At 49.5% G+C, this 20,093-nt stretch overlaps 1 protein-coding gene across 1 annotated transcript; it reads right to left on the reverse strand.

Annotated features, from left to right (window-relative positions):
- Nucleotides 1-12,839: 12,839 nt before the first annotated feature.
- On the reverse strand, nucleotides 12,840-19,747 carry SP9 (Sp9 transcription factor). Its single transcript, XM_085645267.1, has 2 exons — nucleotides 19,600-19,747; nucleotides 12,840-17,150 (listed from the first exon to the last, which is right to left on the reverse strand). Exons 1-2 carry the CDS (start codon nucleotides 19,618-19,620, stop codon nucleotides 15,867-15,869), a joined length of 1,305 nt encoding a protein of 434 aa, XP_085501393.1. The 5' UTR covers nucleotides 19,621-19,747; the 3' UTR covers nucleotides 12,840-15,866.
- Nucleotides 19,748-20,093: the final 346 nt, after the last annotated feature.

The raw sequence follows: 20,093 nt of genomic DNA on the forward strand, positions 1-20,093 counted from the left end.
TTTGTCATACTCCGCAACATCTGAGTGTAGAACAGAGGGAGAATTTGAAAAATAAATCGGAATAGTTTATTTTCCCAATTGACTTACATTGAAGTAGAGGCAATTTCCGGCGCGGGAAAGCTAAAAACACAGCAATGTTTTTTGCTTCAAGGCTCCTGAGCCTCCAGTCTGAATGGGTGTTTTGGCATTTCATTGCCTCTCAGGAATGCCCGTAAGCCCACATTGCCAAATGAACTGAGAGGCTGCAAAACACCGAGCACCAGCTTTTGAACTCAATGACCCTAGGGATACACACCAACGCCCTTGGAGTGTGTTAATAAATACAAATGCATTATTTGCGGTGTCGAGCAGTTCGATAATACGGGTTGTCACTACTAACCCTTGTTGGGCCTCTCGAAGATCACTTCATATCACAAACTTTCCATCAAAATACAGTGGCCCTCATCAGTTATATGTTGAATTTTAGTGAATGTGGCATTTTGCATGTTTGTGCGGTTGTAGTTCAAAACTCTCAGAAACATTATTTTCTGCTGTAATCGTCTTTATTTGGGAATTGTTTTGTGAGGTGTTGAAACACACCCTGTGGCCCTTGTGTTTGGCCCAAACAATGCACTCTCTCTTTGTTAGCAACAGCACCCCTCCTGCAGAAGTAGCATTTCGCCTCGACGCCTCCATTAGTCAGTAAATCTGACATGCTTTAATTCCAGATGTGAAAGGGACAGCTGTCTGTTCCTTTATCGAGAAGTCACTCGAGCTGAGGTGTCAGTCTTGTGCTGAGGAGCCAGGGTGACTGCAGTCTCAGATCTCCGAGTGCAGTTTCGGTGGGTGTGAGGCTCACACCCATGGGCACGCTCTCTTGCCTGTCCTCAAATTCCTCCTTCGCCTTACTGGTGCATCACACCTCAGACTCCCTTTTCATCTAAAACCCCAACGTTTTTGTCCATCCCCACAGTTCTGGGGGTTGGACCTTGAAATTACACCAGATGTAACTTCACGTTAGATGTCAGAATGAACTAATGTGCATTTAGAACAACTGGACTAATAAATAAACGTTCATGGAGTTATTCCTGCAGTGCAAATAACATTGCTGAGTGAAGGGAAGTGCACGGTGACCCACCCATGGCTACGCCTGTCAGGAATCAAGGCCCCTTCCCTCACTGAACATCGATAACAAATTATTTTACACCCTGTAAACAACTCTTCATAGACTCAGGCAGCCCTTTCACCGTAGTTTTACCGTATTTGTGCAGGAAATTAAATTCCAATTGGAAGGCCTGGTGACTACTAAGAGAGGAGAGGAGGTTTCATGTGTGAAGTAATTGTAATCTGCATCGCAGTAAATCGTGTTTTTCTTATGGCAGTTTTTGCTCTACTGTTGTAATAAACTGGAATTTGAACTTAGCATTTTAGTAGTAGATATGACAATTTGTATCTATTAGTTAAGTTGCGCTAAATAATGTGTTATAGGCCCAAATTTATGTTCACTGCATTGGCACATAAATATAAATATGTGTGCACCACTGCAGTGAAAATTATTGTCGGCCAATAACACGTTATTTAGAGCAACTGTACTATGCTCTACTGATGCTTTAAATAATATATGTTATTGGGCCATATTTATTTACACTGCCAGTTTAAATAAATGCGGCCTAATAACATTTATCATTATATATATTATTTTGATTATTTAGACGATGCATGCACATCCACACATTTATTACTAAAAGTGCAAAAGTCAAATTCGAAGCACAGTGCAACAAAATTAACATGTGAAAAACAAGTACTTCCTCACAGATTGTATGCAAAAATGACTTTACACAGGGACACAACTCGCCTATTAGTCTCAAACTTTCTTCAATGTGTCCTGCATACATTAAACTCCTTGCATCCTGATTTTGGTTAAATACATTTTCTTAGAATAAGTACAAATAAAAAGATACCATTGCATAAATGTTATTTGCATATATGCAAAGTATATTATGCTATTTATTACCATTGATGAGGGATGTAAGGACTTTGTGATTTACTCGAGACTTCACCCCTCGTGAATTTTGCCTCTCCCCACACTCAACAATGGTAATAAAAACCACATTACACTCTACACACACACACACATTTATGCGAAACTTGTTTTAATGTCCTATTGGTAATCAGTAACCATGGTGCGGTGGAGTCTTCTAGATAGTCCTGTTTTCCACCTAACATGACTAAAATTGCCCGGATTGCTTTTTAGTTTAAATTTGGTGAACACCAACCACTTAAAACTCAATCCAACTAAAACTGAATTTCTACTGATCTAAACCAAAAAGATCCAACCTTCCTATCCAACCGTGGCTGGAATTCATCTCTCCCCGCATCTGCAACCCGGCCATTGTGGAAAATACTCTTGACAACAGTCTAGACCTCCAGAGGCAAATCTCAGCCTTGGCTAAAAGTCACACGCCAGCAGATAAGGTTGTTCTGGGAGTTCAGGCAGTTCTGTCATGAGTAGGACCTGAAATCTGTGGTCAGGCACTGTTCCTTTCCAAACTAGATTATGCTAACTCACTCCTCTGTGGTCTCGCAGAAGCACATCCAGCTCCTTTGGAAGCAGTGCAGCTGCCTGCTTTGTGACAGGCCTCAGGAAATGTGCCCACATCTACCCTATTCTTCACACCCTGCAAAGGCTCCCCATTGAGGCAAGAGCTCGGTTTAATATTGCAGGTTTGCATCTCCTACTTGACTTGGCCTGTCTTTCCTGTTTTGAAATGTTTATTCTCTTTGCTCCCTTGGTTACCTGCTGCTGATTTACTATGATGGTTAGTTAACTACTTCTTATTCTGTGACGCCCCTGGTGGTATTGAGTGTTTGTGCCTTGTTTTCCTCATGCTAATAGGATGTTTTGTTATGTTTCTTAACCAAAACTTACTTCCTGTTCTCTTCTAAAGCTCTCCAATGCCTCTGTGCTAGGTTGGCACAATATAAAAAAACGCAAAATAATAATAATAAGTAAATAATAACATTTCACATAATTACACTAAGTTCGCGTGGGCCTATAAATTCCAGCATGCGTATAACCAACACAAAATTAGTGCTGTCTAACGTTAAACCTCGGAAAAACAGCTATCCATCCTTCCCATTTTAACTGCGAAAATGTCTTTATGTGTCCCATTCTCAATGTGTAAAGAGGACAGTTCCTTCTTCCAGTGCAAAAATCTTTGTGTTGCATACCACTCACTATTATGCAAGCACAGAACGTGCACGCATCAGTTCCTCCATTCTAACACCAGTACAAAGTTGAAATAATCTGTTTCTTTCATCGTTGCACGAGGAGAGGAGACAGTGCCGTCGGACGGGGGCTGTATATTATAAACATGGGATCCCTCCCCCCCCCCCTAGCCCCTCCTTGGCTGCACCGTGCAGGGCTTAGCCTTGACTTGTGCAGCCCCAGCGCTCCCACAAGAGCGCATCATTAACGCCATAATAGCCTCATTCACGTCCCCATCTCGGGGGCCTCATTTCCCGCCACTTAATCTCGTGCTGTCCTAGGACAGACAAGGCGGCGTGCTAAAGAGGAGCGTTTCGTATTCATTTCTGTACCCTGAATGGGCCTCCGCCCCGCCCTTGCTTTTTGTGAGCGCCTCTCACGGCCAAAGTGGTTATTGAAGAAAGAGTGTGAGCCGCCCAGGGGCGGGCGGGGCTGGAACAAACGCTGCCATTTATTGGGCTCGATGATCAGCGATGGCGGGGAACGGCCACTAGGTGGTGCTGTGGTAGGCGGTAATGGGCTGTGTTTTGAATGACAAAACGTCAATGTTGTCAGAAGATGTTTTTCATTTGATTTTTTTTTTAGGTGATACATTTCCAAGTTATCATAACTGAAGCTGTGTCCATTTAACGGGCAAGGAGCTCACGTCATGGAGGCCTGGCTGGGCCAATGCCAGAAGGACTGGCCGAAAAGGCCTCTGCGACTGTTTGTTTAAGTTCGCGTGAGCTAGTTTTGTGTCCAAATCGGGAAGGATTGGTGTCTTAAAATACAACATTTACCACAGTATTGTTTTAGTGGCTAAAGTCCACAACCAACGGTAACAATGTCTGAAAATCCTATCCAGCAATGTTACTCGCCCAAGTGCTTTAAAATTCACACCTGTCCTTTCCGTGTATTTTCCACACAAAAAATGCCCTGAAATGCTTTTGTATCCATTTACCTGGAAGAGTCTCGAATTGTGACTTGTGAATTTAGTGGGTTATATTTTTGGTGCGTGCATGGGTCTATTTGTCAATTCCAATCCGATGATGCCGTTCGGATTCCCCGTATGCGTGTTATGTGTATCAACAACGCGAGGCATCATTTTCGAACAACCCTATAAAAAAAAGGAATGTTGTGATGTTCTTATTGGCCTGGGTATGTTTGAAGATGTCTTGGTACAATACTCCTGCAGAGTTTTGCTTTCACCTTTGGGGGTGGGGTGGATTTCCGGTGTCAAAGGTAATGAGTGCATTCAGTCGCCCAGCGGTGCTACTACAGAACAAATAAAAGCGTCCAAGCCGACCAGACGCGAGTTAGGCGCTGTCTGCTGACACCATGTGCGACCTGCAGGTCACGAGCTTGACAGACCGACAAGGACAGCTTGACCTCCCGTCTTTGCAAGTGCGATGAATGGAGCACAGTTACACTTGGTAGTGGTTGTAACACTCATATGTAGCGCTTCAAAACTGTAACAATGTGTGTATGAAGCGCTTTGTAAAATAAATCATTATTCTAGCTGCTTTATCATATCAAAACATCCAGGATGCAGTCATGCCTCTGCAGACTCCAACTGCCACATGGATATAAATGCCTCCATTCCCTTGTGAACTGCTTTGAAAACGGAGGACTCCCTTGCATTTGCCAGTATATTTGTGTTGTGCCCTCTGGCCTGCATCAACATTTACATCACTCAGAAACGCACACTTCGCAATTCACACACAATCATACTAGAAGGTGTGTTTGTCAAACGGAGCCTCGAAAAGCCATCCGCTTAAGGGGGTTGTAGTGGGCAGAGAACCACCTCTCTGTTCTAAAGTCCACGAAATTGCCTTTAAAAAGATGTCCCGATTTACGCGAATCCTAATGGCTGTTTTTCCGGCCGTGACTCCTGCAGCCAATCAGCGTGCAGGACGAACGTTCGTTAAGCTCCTTATTTGTGTTCTTATTGATTAATTCGTCATCAACGCGTTTGATTTCGACGCAGAATGACTTGCTTCTAATTTAATTAGTGTGCAATTTGGATGCGCTTAATTACAGTAATTATGACTTCCAGGTAAGGCAGCTTTAAGCTTGAAGCTGTTCCTGGATCCCGGCAGCCTGCGTCTTCGGGTGCGAGGGGCCGGTGCTTCCGCCTGTGCACAGACTAGACGGCACGCTTCACGTGGGCCTGATGTGTGCAGGGTATTTGCACACAATACCCCAGGGCAAGTTTAGTGCCAATAGTCGATATGGGCACGTGGTTAGGAATGATACCGCGAGAGCTGACTCCAGTCATCAGCATGTAACAACATATTGTAAGTACAGCTATGTGCTGAGTGTCATTTGCTATTTATTACATTGTTTTGTGTGGCGCGCGCCCCTGATGTAGGAGAGGTAAAGCATGAAGTGGGTCTTAAGACCCCTCAACTCTGAATGATGGGTATTTTTGGTAACAGACCTTGGGGCATATTTACAGCAGAATGGACAGGCGTGGCGGCCGTGTTAAGCAAACATTGCTAACGCCACGCTTTTCCATTCTGAAAACACAGGGATGGGCTGTATTCACAAGAATGCAGCGCACCTCTGTGTTTCCCCTAGTGCTGGTGCTGAGTTCAGCTGCCAAAAGAAGAATGCAAAAAGAACTATTGATGGACAGAATGCAGAACAATGTCATACATTCACCCCAGTACAGAGATTTGGGCCTAAATCCATTGTTTTTTTGCTCACCATGCCATTCCAGTTTGGACCCAGCCATATGCAAATCAGTCTTGACCCTGTGCCCAATGGGAACAGTCCAGCCCGAGCTGCCAGGCCAGGTCCTCCCTGGACTAGAAACAAGCATCCTAGGACCAGTTTCGGGGTGTCACCCCTCTTCAGCCAGGACAGCTTGATTCCAGTGGCATGGAGAGCACGGGACTCACGTCTGAGCATACCCGTCCCACTTGGGGTGACAAATGCAAAAAGAACTATTGATGGACAGAAGTTCAGCTGCCCAGCACCAACGCAGGCACCCTTGTGCCATAGTGCAAGGGTGTCTGCGTTGGGAGGAAGATTGTTTATGTGCAGGAAGGTCCGCCTTCCTGCACATAAACAATTTTAATGCTTTATGCAGCAGACATAGAAGTTTCAAAAACTGCATTTTTCAAAATGATTGTTTATGTGCAGGAAGGGGGACCTTCCTGCACATAAACAATCATAGGCAATTTGCTGTTTCTATGTGTGCTGCATTTCTCCTCGTTTTGCCTGTTAAAGACCAGGTTTTCTCTGGTCTTAATTCTGACACTGCCTCCTAGTTACGCCTCCCTTGCAAATAGAGGGCAGCGTCAAAATCAATGGATGTTGTAGTGGAGCGCCTACGCAACACCCATTGCCCTCCCCTTTCACGCTAAAGGGTGCCTTATGTACAAGACAGCGTTAAGCCACATGCTAAAGGGTGCCTTATGTACAAGGCAGCATTAAGCCACATGCTAAAGGGTGCATTATGTACAAGGCAGCATTAAGCCACATGCTAAAGGGTGCCTTATGTACAAGGCAGCGTTAAGCCACATTTTGGCATTACGCTGCCTTGTAAATAAGGCGAGACCCCTATTGCCAACACAGCGTCACTTTTGTGGTGGTGATAGGGACTTGTAAATATGCCCCTCACTGTTACTCTTGTTATTGACCTGGGAGCATGAGAGGCTGGTTGGGGGCGCCTGGCTAGACAACCTGTATCGTGCTGTAAAGCAATGGTTCCTGCAACGGATGGACCCCTCCACTCACCATTCACACTGGACTGTGAGGGGAGGAGCTAACTGCATGCTTCGGCTAAAGTTTGCCCTGTGGCCGGACAGCAGAGAAGGATGCGAAACACATGGATGTTAATTGTTGTTTTGAAGGGCCTAGGGGGCGATGGGCGTTCAGCACAGCAAAGGGCCCGTGGACGCAGAGCGTGTAGAATAGCCACTCCGGGGCAATGGTTCTAAGACAGTCAACATGGCCTTACCATGTTGAATTGTGTCCCTCTGGGGCACCATAGTTCAGAACGGGGATAGCGATCAAACACGTCTAACTATCTCCGAACACACCCGGGCTGGGGTGATGAGATGTGATGCGTGTTCTGGTATGCAAGCTACAGTGGTTTTTCACCGATGGTGCTACAGCTGAGCTCTGCTCAGGAAAGGCTTACCAGACATCCTATCACCAGAGGGCCTCTTGAGTAATGTGTGCATAAGACCTTCGTGCATCTGTTCAAGGATTAAAAAAGCACTCCATTCATCAGTGTGCGTCTTTCTCTATGACGAATAGTAGGGATGTGGTCAAAGGCCGAAACAAACCACCCGCTCTGGAACAATTGGACACCGGTGGAATCGTCAAAGCGAGACGACGCCATGGTGTAGCCGGTCTCTCTGTGCCCTTATGAAGAGGCGCTGTCCTACAGGGCTGGCAGGCAGGCAGCCTTCTAGCACACAGTTCATCTTTGGCCATGTAGCCGGGATCCTCCATTAGTTCTCGAAAACACTACCTCCACACCTGGAGCTGCAGTGGTGTTACTCTGGGACACTGATGGAACGGCACCACCACCTACCAGTAGCGTACCAGTCCGTTCCGCCTTAACTCGAGCACTCACCTGACGAGTCACCCAAAACTACAGCTGCGCCTACAGCACCCCCACCTCACCATCACCAGGCGAATGACAGCAGGGCGCGCCACACACGAACCTTCGCCCCCCAACCCGACCTTACACATGCTCCTTACACGGAGCAGAAACGCCACAGCACCAGTGTGTCATAGCTTACCCGACACTGGGATATTCACACCCAGCATTGTATTTCTTATGCTGTGTAATTCCTGGCCATATCTTTATGCCTTGCCAGTCCAGCATACAATATTGTATCTTACAATTGGCTAACAATCAATGTACATATAACAGAACATGTATAACATGTGACGAGTATATAGCTGCTACTACTGGCGGCTTCGTTTTCCGGCGACTTTTACACACCTTTGAACAGCTAGTTTATTATTGTGTTACCTGAACATTAAAAGACCACAACACACGGTTACCAAAGCGTGTACTCTAATTTTACAACGTCGCCATCGCTCGGTTTCTACACTGCGCATGTTTATTTTAGTTTTGGTCAGGGCCTGCCTAGAACAGCCGCTACACCTGGCAGGTGATGTGAGCTGTAGTATAACTATGGAGCACTGGATGGCGCCCATGAGCCGCAGAACCACAGACTGCTCTACCGGAATCACAGCTGAGCATCAGCCGAGGCAGCGAATCACATCATTCCGGGGGCTGCTGTTTAGCCGAGTTAAGTGTTATTCCTTAAGGAAATGTGCAGCTAAATTATTCCCACATAAAATAAACACTTAGTGTATCAATTACACGCGTGTCAGATTTAATTCCCAAACTGCGTTTGATCATTGTCAGGAAAAACCGTCGTTCAATCAGATTTTGGTTGCAATTAGGATTCGAGTAAATTCAAATAAACTTTTAAGTGTTACAAAATAAATCTACTTAATTACAGTAAATCGGTTTCCTCGCATTCCACTTTGCCTTTAAATATGCTGCTTATTTAACTTGCAGACAAAATATAAATCCCTCTGTGTAAATAGACGCTGCGCGTCTTTATCTTCAGGCACGACACATACATATGCCTTGCTTAAGGAAGTCAGAAAGCTGACTTTGGGCTACCAGCTGCATGCACCGTTAACTGCAACACCAGAGACGCAGTAGGAACATTGCACTGGTGGCGCCCTGTGCGACAATCACTTTTGGCGCCCCCACGTCCCTGACCCCTCCTCGGATTCTCTCACTACTACCTGCAACAGTGCACCTCATCTCTACTATCATAAGATATTGCTAAGCAGAGCGCCCCACTGAGGTCACAGCGCCCCCTCCACAGGTCAGCGCCCAGTGCGGCCGAACCAGTCGCACTGCCCTAAAGCCGCCCCTGTGCACATTAGTTTCTCTGTCACCAGTTACGGCAAACATAGAAGCCGTTTCTACTGTTGTCTGTGCAGAATCTCATGTCGAAAACCCCAATTTCCTGTTCAACAAAAACGTAATAGAAATGATTCGATAAGTTCTTCGCGTCTGTTAACGAACAACCGCTTGCACTCCATGCCTTTTTAAAAAAAAAATCCCTTTAGTAGCCGACAGTTCGCTTTGTCGGGGTTATGAGGCGCTATACAAATGCTATAATACAATAAAAAGTGTACATTTCAGTGTACATTTCAGCTGTTGTTTTTGGAATGGTTTTCGAACGTGTATATTGTTGTGCACAGCATGTGCTATGGTTTGAAAACCATTGAAATGTAGATGTTCTGTGCGATAATAGTTAAGCAGCTGTTATTACCCAAAAAAGGAGTGACCGGAACGGAGTTCCTCCTTCCAAAGACGTGCCCACGGTAGGGGGTGAACCAGTATGTTTGTTTTAGACTTGGCCAACTCCTGTTCCAGTTCCCTGCACAACCACTGGCGTTGTTGTGTATTTTAGGCGTTGTGAAGGCCCGAATACTAGCCCCCTGGCCAGCTCAAGCTCTGCCTGGGGGTCTGCAGTCCGCACCGAGGGAGAGGGCCTGGCCAGGGTGGCACAGGGCAGAGGGGAGGTTCATCATTGTGATGGGGACAGGATCTCTGTTCGACCCCACACACACTTTTGATCTGTCAGATGAAAACAAAGGTAGCTTCATCCGAGACTCGAAGAGAAGGGGGTGCCTTCCGCACACAGTGCCTGTGTGCCCCCGTCAGCCATGACCGGAGCTAGGCGAGCTCAGGGCAGGGTACTCGGGGCCCCTCCAGGCAAGTCAGGATCAGCCGCTGTACGTTGGCGGGCAGCACCCCGAGTGCCGACCCCCTTCGCCACAGCACTGCTGAGAAAGGGACACGAGAAATCGCTCCATTTTGTAGACGTTCAAAATATTCAAGCAAACTATTGTGATATTTATGAACAATGTGTTCCACGCTTCCACCCCCGCCAAGAAACGCTCGCTCTGGGCGCGCCTGCGTGTAAATATCATTCGCGCGCTTCCTGTTTGGCGGTGCCAATACCAGCAGCGCGACCCCATGTGCGCAGGGCCTATCTTATTCTTAAAATGTGCATCGCCCACAGGCCCACACCACGCAGGACTGTGCACACACGGTGCTTAAAGTACACCGAAAATTACCGCTTTAATGCATTTTCACACCCGGATTTGAAAAGGATCTCACCGGTGCCTTCCCCGAACCCCGCATCACTGCCCCCACCTCCCTTCGCTAATTTGAGGGAGAGGCACTGCCCCCTCTCCAAAAATACATTTGACACTTCTATTAAACCCTGAGCCCATGAGACAAGGTACCCTCTCCCAGGCCTTGCACCCGAAAATGACCCTCCACGTAGACTAAACGTACTAGCGCTGCGAAATGGCCACTGGCTCAGGCCAGAGCTATAAAAACAATGAAATAGAGGTATCCGATAGCAGCTGTAGGTTTGTGACGCGTCTCTGACGAGCAGGGAGCGTACAGGTACGCAGCACCAAAAACACCCACAGTCCTCTGTAAGCACGACGCTCCCTCCTTTCAGTATAAGTAATAAATAGTAAATGTCAACATTGCAACCCCCTCCCCTTACATTTCTCTGGACGGATTGACAGGCCTCTCGCATCAGCTGCAAATAAACAGGAAGTTCCCTGGGAGAGGCGCGCTGCTGCCCGCGCCTGTCACACCCCTGACCCCGGCTTTATTTACAGCCCGGCTCTCTGAGCTGGTACACTTTTCCTAAACATGGCCCGGCGCTGGTGGCTAAACTCTGCCGCGCACCGCTTGTTGACGATTATAAATCTGCCTTTGCTTGGGCGGCTGACAGGCTGCTCCCGGGGCCGCCTGGCCGCGGAGATGTTTATATCAAACCACCCGTTAAAGAGTCAGAAAAATACAATTTATACCAGGTGCATCACAGTGTGTCTTTTAAAGGCTGCTATAATGTTCCTGGAAACGAGGTAGGGAAAGCGCACGTTTTCTTTTATTTAAATTCAGTTTCTTTCCTATAGCGCCTACAAGCCTTATCACATCTTACTACATAATGTGCTTTTTTTTAATTTTGCAATTTTCTGCTCTTGTGGACAAGGATCTGCCAGGCAAAAAAAATAGACTTCACCAAAGACAGATGAATGGAATAATTTTGATTTCAATAATTGCCTTCTGCTCAATTTAACAGCGCCTTGTGTGTTTTTTTTTCTTAGAGGCTGCCTTGCCTAAGTGAGATTCCTGCCCCAAACGTGTTCCCAGGCCTCTAATTATTCGCCGTTTTGATCCCTTTTCCTCCGGAATCAGATGCAGCAGTGGCCCGGCACAAAGGGACCTTCGGCGCGTCCGTCCGCGGCCCCTTTCAGAGCCGAGCCCTGGCGTCGGAGCCAGGCCGTGCCCGGCAGCCCCCCGGCCCTGGGGAGAGTCCCCCGTCTCCTCGGCATTAAATGGACAGTTATCAAATCAAGTGCTTGCTTCAGGGGGGCAGAGAGGGGGGCTTTTAAAGCGCTCCGTTTTATCTGCGGTCCCCTCTCTCCGTTTGACATGCAAATTCCCCGCAGTTAATTTGGGCGATTAAAAGGGGGTTTCAAGGGAGCTTTGTGGCCGGGCCTCCCCCAGCGGAGAAGTTGGCGATGTCTGCGAGATTAATTAGAGATTTGATAAAACACGAGCCCCTAATAGGGGCGACAAGGCACGGGGGGCTGCAGTGTGCTTCAAGTCGAAATTAATAACATTTTACACGGCTTCCATTTGAGCGTGAAATGTGCGTGGACGCGGTGCGAGCTGCGGTGATTTATACACCGGGGAGACAGCCGAGGCCCGCAGAGTCTGTGGGGCAGCGAGGGGGCAGGAGGCCGGCTAAAACACCACAGATCGGCGCAGAAGGTTCCTTCGGTATTGCGTGCAGTCAACACGTTTCTATGGGCACTGTTCCCTTAAAACCATTTATCTGTTTATTTATTTCGGGGAATTTACAGCTGACCGGTTATAAATGGTCCCTGTTGGATACGGATTTTGAAGAATCAGTTGAAGAGTCAAGGAAAGAAATTCTAGCGGTACCTCGCAGCAAATAATTGTTTTCTACGGAAATGTATTTTTTAAATGACTAACCACTTAAATAAAAATAAAAAATAGTTTTTTTTTTACGAGAAATTAACACCCCATCTCCACTGGATCCAATTATTTCCATCGCTCTGCAGTTTCGTCACAAATGGACCGCTTCTAAGCGCTAAAGCCAGTCTTAATAAAACTATACAAGGGGACATCGCAAACTAGAATTGAAAGTTAACTGCTCATCTGTTGTCAACACGGCTCTATAAAATGTAGCATCAGCTTCACATTCTAAAATTTGACAACCTGTATAAGTCGCTGTTGCTGAAGCCTATACAACGTTTATATACATTACACAATACTGCTTTGAAGCAGCTCCTGGGAACAATAAGCACTGTGTAAATGGTGTAAAATATATATACATACATATATAAAATACACAATGAACACAGTGTTCATTGAGATATATATATATATACACACATAGTACTGTAAATATGAACTTCTAAAGCTGTGACAGTGTACGTTTTTGTAGGAAGTATTTGTAATCACTTATGTACTAAAATAGAAAAAACGAAAATCTAATGTTCGGAGTCCTTTAATAATACGAAAATGAAATCATGATTGTTCTCCATACACATAAAGGCAGTTAATTTGCCTTAACTTTAATGTACACGTTTGCGACTGAAAGTTCAACTCAACAGGTTTTAAATATATCTTACAATATATACCGACTTCCACAAAGTGCATCGAAAATTAAAACTCCCTGAATTTCAGGAAATCACAAAGAAAAGAAGGTTTTTGAAAGGGCAATGTACAGGAAAGAAAGAACGAGGCCTCTGGCGCGGGCGGAGTCAGCAACTGCGGGTGCAAACGAGGCGCAGACGCAGCTGCATGTTACCGGCGGCATCCGGTGTAATCCACTATGCGGAGTACACCGCTTCGCCGGTTTTCATGGCACTACGCTCTTTTTTAGAGGGGTCTGTGTCTGAGCTATGCTTTGTTTCAGTTTCTTTGAAAGCGTGGGGCGGGGTTCAACGAATCTCCTGGGTGACCCGAAAACTCTATTTGGCAATTCGAGCATCGGGGACATAAAAGTGCAGAGTGGAAACAGGGCCCCCTGGAAGGGGAGAAGAGGGGGAGTCCTCTCGGGATATCTGAGATTGGGCAAGGCCTAGAGGGGGCAATAGTGCCAAGGACCTGGTCTTATAGGAACAGGGGAGGGCTGGGTAAGGGTTCCAGGGACACAGGCCCTCTAAGGATGTGGATGCCAAATCAGATGTGAGAGTCTAGGAGCAGGCCCTCACAGGTATGAGGGTCAGGCGCTCGCATGTATGAGGGTCAGGCCGTTGCGGGTATGAGGGTCAGGCCCTCGCGGGTATGAGGGTCAGGCCCTCGCGGCCTTCTTCGGTGGTGCAACAGTGGGGTCGTCTGAGGGGCAGCAGTGGCTGGGACGTGGGCCTCAGAGAGTGGCAGCAGGACGCTCTCAACCATACAGCTACCAGAGAATGAAAAGCGGGCCCCTTGGGGAACGGGGACTGGGTCGTCCCAGGGCCAGAGTGCCAAGGGTAGTGGGTGAGGGCCCTCAAGGGATCGTAACTGTTGCATTTATATAGCGCTGGGTGTTCCGGGGCAGACACCAAAGCGCTTTTGACGGATGAGTAGTAGTACACACCTCCATAGGTTCATTGCCACGAGTGAGATCTCACTCCATGAATATGTACTCTCTCTCACATGTTGGGAGAAAATGTGCAATTACGGGCACGTCACTGGGAGACTAAAAACAAGGGCCTTTAACAGACCCGTGACAGGTGGACTCTCAGGCTCAGAATCAGGAAGTCAGGGCATGGCTCAGGGCGCCATAAAAAGGAGTAACGTCTTTTCAGGGTCCAAGAATGCCATGTGATACCCGAATGTGCCCTCCCGAGGTGTGACAGGAAGCAGCTGGTCGGGCCTTCCCAAGGCATGCCAGGGAGCAGAGCAGCAGGTTGGGCCCGCCCACCCCCAAGGTGTAAAGGTATCTCGCAGTAGGGCTGAGGATCCGCTCGGGCGTAACAGAGCCAGGAAAAAGGGTCACGGTCTTCCCAGAGCCTGAGAGTGCTAGCCAGGCAAGTAGTGGTATCACCCCCTTAGGGCTTGTGAATGCCAAAGAGTAGGGCAGAGTACTCTCTGGATGAACAGGTGCCATGAGGCTTGGGCAGGGTAATCATAATGTGAAGGAATACCAGCGGGAGAGATGCTAGTCTCTTGGGAAGTAAGAGTGCCATGGAGTAGGGAGAGAGTCTGGGTGTAAGAATGCCAGAGGATGGGGACCAGGCGTTCCGGGAGGTAAGACCCTCTTGGATGCACAAGTGCTCAGCAGTACACAAGCCCATCTTGGACTGCGGGCCAAACCATGGAGTCAGCGCTCTCAGAGGTGATCGAGTGAATGCCAGAATGCAGGGACCCAGTGCTCTCCATTTGGAGGAGTGCAAGGGCTCTCTCTGCCTGAAGCGACCGGGTGTAGTTGAAGAACCCTGTCTGCGTGTAGGGGTAAAGGGTAGGGTGTAGGGGGCTGGCTCTCTCAGGTGGTAGGAGTGCCACGGAGCAGCGGCAAGGCACTCACAGGGAGGTGGGGGGCAGGATGAAGGGGCACAGCGCCCTCCGTTTGTAGGAAAGTAAGGGAGAAGGGGCAGGGTGTAGTTATGTGACCCTATCTGCGTGAGGCGAATGGGCTTGGCACTCTCATGCAGTAGGAGTGGCAGCGCGCCCTCTGGTTGTACCAACGTAAAAGTGAAGGGAATGGGCCGCCTTTGTGTGAAGCGCAGGGTGAAGTTGCAGGGCCCTATCTGCGTGAAGCGCTAGGATGCAGTGTAGTGCCACGGAGAAGGCGCCTTGGGGTTGTAAGGGTGTCAGGGAGCAGAGTCAATCTTCTGCGGTATGTTTAACAGAGGCAGTCCCTCCTCGGGAGCCACAGAGAAGACATCGTCCGACGAAACAAAAAGTCAAAGGCTATCCCCTTGGAGAGCTCAAATACCAGCTGTGCGCCCGGCTTCAGTTAAGAAATCAAGGTTCGCCCATTGTGTAAAGGAAATAGAGTGGATGAGCCCCCTTGGGGCAAACCGCACTGCCAGAAAGGGGGCTACCCAGGACATTACAGTACTAGACACAGGAGTGGTCTTCATAAGCGAGTAGAGTGCACGTTAGCTCCCACCTCTTGAGACTGAGTGCCGGGCCATCTCTGTAAACTGATGTTCCAGGAGTGACAGCCAGGAGATGAGAGCGCCAGTCCCCCTCCGCTGAAGAGAGAGCCGTGGCCAGCCCCACTCACACATAGACCTGCAGGGAATGTTCAACTCAGGATGTCAAGGGATTGTGCTCACACAATGAGAGTTCCGGGGACAGTCCCTTTCTGGAGGTCAGAGTTCCAAGGCCAGTCCCATTCTGGAGGTCAGAGTTCCGAGGCCAGTCCCTTTCTGGAGGTCAGAGTTCCGGGGAGAGCCCCTCTAGGGAGGTCAGATCTTCCGGGGCAGTCCCTTCTCGGGCATCAGAGTACCTTTCAGCAGGCCAAAGCCTGCCCCTTCAGGGCGCGAGGAGGCCGGGGCCAGTCCTCCGCAGTTCAGGCCCAGGAGTCTCTTAGGAGTCACTCGGCACAGAGTCCTTGCCCCCCCGGGCCGGGTGCACCCCGTCCAGGAGGAGCTCGGGGGACTGCGAGCGGGGCGTCTCCAGGTTGCTGGCGTCCGTGTCGCTGTCGCTGCCCTTCTTGCCGCCGCCCCCCGCGCTGTGAGTCTTGATGTGCTTGCTGAGGTGGTCGCTGCGCATGAAGCGCTTGTTGCAGACGGGGCAGGCGAAGCGCTTCTCCCCGGTGTGCGTGCGCAGGTGGCGCTGCAGTTCGTCCGAGCGGGTGAAGCGCTTGCCGCAGAAGAGCCAGTTGCAGACGAAGGGCCGCTCGCCCGTGTGCCAGCGCAGGTGCGCCTTGAGGTGCGACGTCTTGCCGTAGACCTTGCCGCAGCCGGGGATGTGGCAGCTGTGCAGCCCCTTCCGCCGCAGGCTGGCCCCCGCCGGCCCCAGCCGCTCGGCCTCCTGGCAGTTGGGGCAGTCGCAGGTGGCCCGGCCCGAGTAGCGGCGAGCCGAGCGCGACGAGCCGCTGGGCCCGCCGCCCGAGAGCAGCACGTTGGCCGCGCTGGAGTCCGCGTAGGAGGGCAGCACCGGCTTGAAGGCGTCCTGGGAGAGCAGGTGCTGGCCGCCCGAGAGCAGGTGCGAGGCCCCGGAGCCAAGGCCGGTGGAGCTGAAGGCCGAGTGCGTCAGGGAGCCGAAGTCCGAGCCGTAGGAGCTGAGCTGCGAGTGCAGCGCGGCGGCGGCCGCGGCCTGCGGGGCCCCGGAGTGCAGCGCGCCCTGCAGCGGCGGGTTCTGCACCTCCAGCCACGAGCCGGTGCCGCCGTGCAGGTCCCACCACGAGGAGGCGCTGTTGGCCACCTCGCCCGGCAGCGCCGAGTGGAAGCCGCTCTTGTACCAAGACTCGTAGGGGTGCGCCATGCGCGGGTACAGGCCCTCGGCCGAGCTGTGCACCTTGGAGATGAAGGCGGACTGGCCGCCGTCCTGCGGCGAGGAGCCGGACGACATCCCGTTGGAGAAGAGGCCGCTGTAGTCGCTGCTGAAGGCCGAAGACGTGGGCGAGGTGGAGGCCAGGCAGAAGGCGCTGCTGGCGGCCGTGCCAGGCCCGCTGGAGGCCCGGCTGCTGCTGCTGCCCACCGCGAAGCCGCCCATGCTGCAGCTGGAGGTGGCACGCTTCCAGGGGTGGAAGCTGCCCTTGGCGAAGGCGCTGGCTTCAGGCAGGGATCCCAGGGGGCTGGTGTTGCCGATCTTGTTGCAGGTGGCAGCCAGCATGGCCAGAGGCGTGGTTCCAAATCTGGGCTCTTCCTGGGGGGAATAAAAAAAAAATGCATCAGATGTCATGTTGGGTGATTTGTACAGTGCTATTTCGTCAGGGTTTCCGCGTGCACTACTAACCACAATGACAGCCAATAATGCCTACCTGACACACATACAGTATGTAAGAAAAAAACAGCCCATCACTCCCCATGCCCCAACATCTGCCCCCCTCCATGTGATCTCCAACTCGAGCTTCAGAGCCATTAGTAATGGGACAGGACTGCTGGCGGTCGGGCACATGCTTGGACCCGCTTCAAGGCCTACGCTCTGCATGGCATCCCCTGAACTGCTGCACCCCCATGGGACTCCATGTCAAAGCAGGGATCAGTGGTGTTCACCGCGGTGCTGTGTGGGGAGGGGGCATGGATTGGGTTTATTGGTTGGCACACAACTGTGCCTTGCCCGGACCCGTCGTGGCATGCCAGTTCTTTCTGATAAACGCCTCTACACACCTTTAACCTTCCCCTTCGCTTTGGGAAGGCCCTTTAAACTACCCCCTTCTTCCTATCCTAAGCCCTTGTACACGTCCGAAAAGCATTTAGTCTGTGCTAAATTTTGTGCAAAGTAAGAAAGAATACATGAGGCAGTGGCAGCCAGGTGAGCAGAGGAAGGGGGGAGGGGGCGTTCTATGTCTGCCCGGGATGGAATGTTCGTACTGTTAACAAGGAACTGCTCTGGAAAGGTACGGGGCAATAAACAGTGCCCACTTTACTCCAAACTGCGACCACGCAGGTCCCAGGTGGTGCCCCCCAGAACTAGCTTGAGGTTAAACTGGTTAGAAAGACATAGTCCAACAAGAGATCCCGCGGTGGAACGCACGCCACCCGTGGAATTTCACCCATTCACCTCCGGCTACAATAAATCTTCCTGTGATACCGAAGAGGGCTGGAGATATGTCTTGTTCTCTGCTGCTTAAGGAAGACATACAGCTCGGAGGAAGTAACGCCCACGTGACTGTGCGTTTGGGATGAGAGACTCACAGCATTTTGAAAGCTCCCACCACCCCAGGGGGTTTCTATTTTACCTTGCCCCCTTTCCCTGAACGCCCTGTGTCAATATATACATAGATATCGCAATAAAATAATCAGCTGTGCCCTCTGGAAGCATTTTGTGCTGTAGCGCCAAGCTATTCTTTGTCCGAGGAAAATATAATTATTATCTAACACGATGAAACGTTTCTAATCTGTGACGAATGAACCCTGCCCTGCACCCGCTTTTGGCAACTTGGACCAAAGACTCGGATGTGTTGTGTGAAGAGGGAGTGGCAATGTACGCTCGTGCGGTGCCGCACAGAGACTGAATCATTCATTCTAAGCACCCGTCGAAATAGTTGAGTATTATAATTCTGTGTAAAGTGTCCATAAATGTGCCACAAAAACTGGGATCGAAGGTACAACATCTATTAATTAATACACCTCTAAAAAATTTAATATTTTAACAGTTTTGGACTCGAATACGAAATAAAAACTATAAATTTGATGGATGTTATCCTAGGTAAATTCGTTAAGAGGTCCGTGTAGATCCCTTACATAAATAATGTGCCTATATAAGATAAAGGTATTAATACGTATGCGCTGTCTATAGAAGTACTTGATTGAGCAACAAAATGTTGAAACTCATTTGTTGTACATATTACACATACATGTGAATTCACAAAATATATGTACACATGCGCACGCACATTCAGTGAGCGAAACTGTCAGCCTTTGCAAGCCTCTACATCAGTGTCACAGAGAAGGATATATACACACATACATATGTGTGTGTACATATACCTAAGTGTTCTCCACACCTGTAACGTGGCTGCGAATAACTATGAATTAAAGATACACACACAAAATCTCAATAATTATTTCCACATGAACTAATGGTGTTAAACTTAACTACAGAGTCACTATCACTGACTTTGTATTTGGTATGTAAACACACAAATCGGTTTGACGGATAATGGAAGCCTGCGCTGTGTACGATTATACAATTGAATGGGTGCCACACACACATATGCTGGTCTTTGCCATCCCCGCGAACCCTATAATGTGTTGTATTAAACTAAGAATCTTTCATGTAAAATGTTACAGATGGGAAATACACAACCTTCTACGGCGGCTGGAATCAGTAATAATAACGTGTAAAAACCGTTATTTATATCTATCTACCGACTCACACACACTTGTATCTAGATATCCAATGACAATATATGAAATATATTGAGAAACTTTCATATGTTTTAATTAGCGGTATGCATAATTCCTTTTGTTTCGCGGAGTTGTGCGGGTGTAATGTACCAAATAAGCATGCCTTTTCTTTCTAAACAAGAGTGCATCATTGTGGAAAAAAATCGCATTGGTTCCAGGACAGGCAGTCTCGGTTGCTTTGGGACAGGGGGTTGGCGGATGCGGCGCCCCCGGGGCACTGCTTTAAGCGCGAGGTCACTTACCCCGAGGATAGAGGTCGCCATGGGTGCCAGGCCCCGGTGCGTCCGGGTGCTGTCGGTTCTGCCGCTCTGTCCTCGGATGCCGGTGCCTGCTCCCAGCCCGCCCGGTCGGCTCCAGATCTCCCGCTCTGCTCCCGCCGCTCAGCCTCCAGCGGCCACACTCTGACAGCCTGGCCGCGCCGGCTTTGAAGTAGCGCTGGCTCCGGCTCTCGACCAATGAGAACTCACGGAGCGCGGGCAGGGGCGGCTTAGTAGCCAATCAGAGGCCGAGGCGCGTGCTCTGGGGATGCGGAACTCGAGGCCACAGAGGGGCTCGTGCTTGGAGAGAAGACTGTGTTGCGTGCCAGCCGGAGGCGCCCACAAACCACCCGCTGCTCTGGGGCCCTCCGCATAAAGGGGGGATGGGGCACCTTTCACACAACACACTGGCAGAAGCTCCCCCACGTGCCGAAAGTAGCCCCACGTGTATCCATAGACGCGCCTGTTTATTTCCTCAA

The sequence above is a fragment of the Triturus cristatus genome, chromosome 3_1 (genome assembly GCF_964204655.1).
Source record: "Triturus cristatus chromosome 3_1, aTriCri1.1, whole genome shotgun sequence".
In the NCBI taxonomy this organism is placed as follows: Eukaryota; Metazoa; Chordata; class Amphibia; order Caudata; family Salamandridae; genus Triturus; species Triturus cristatus.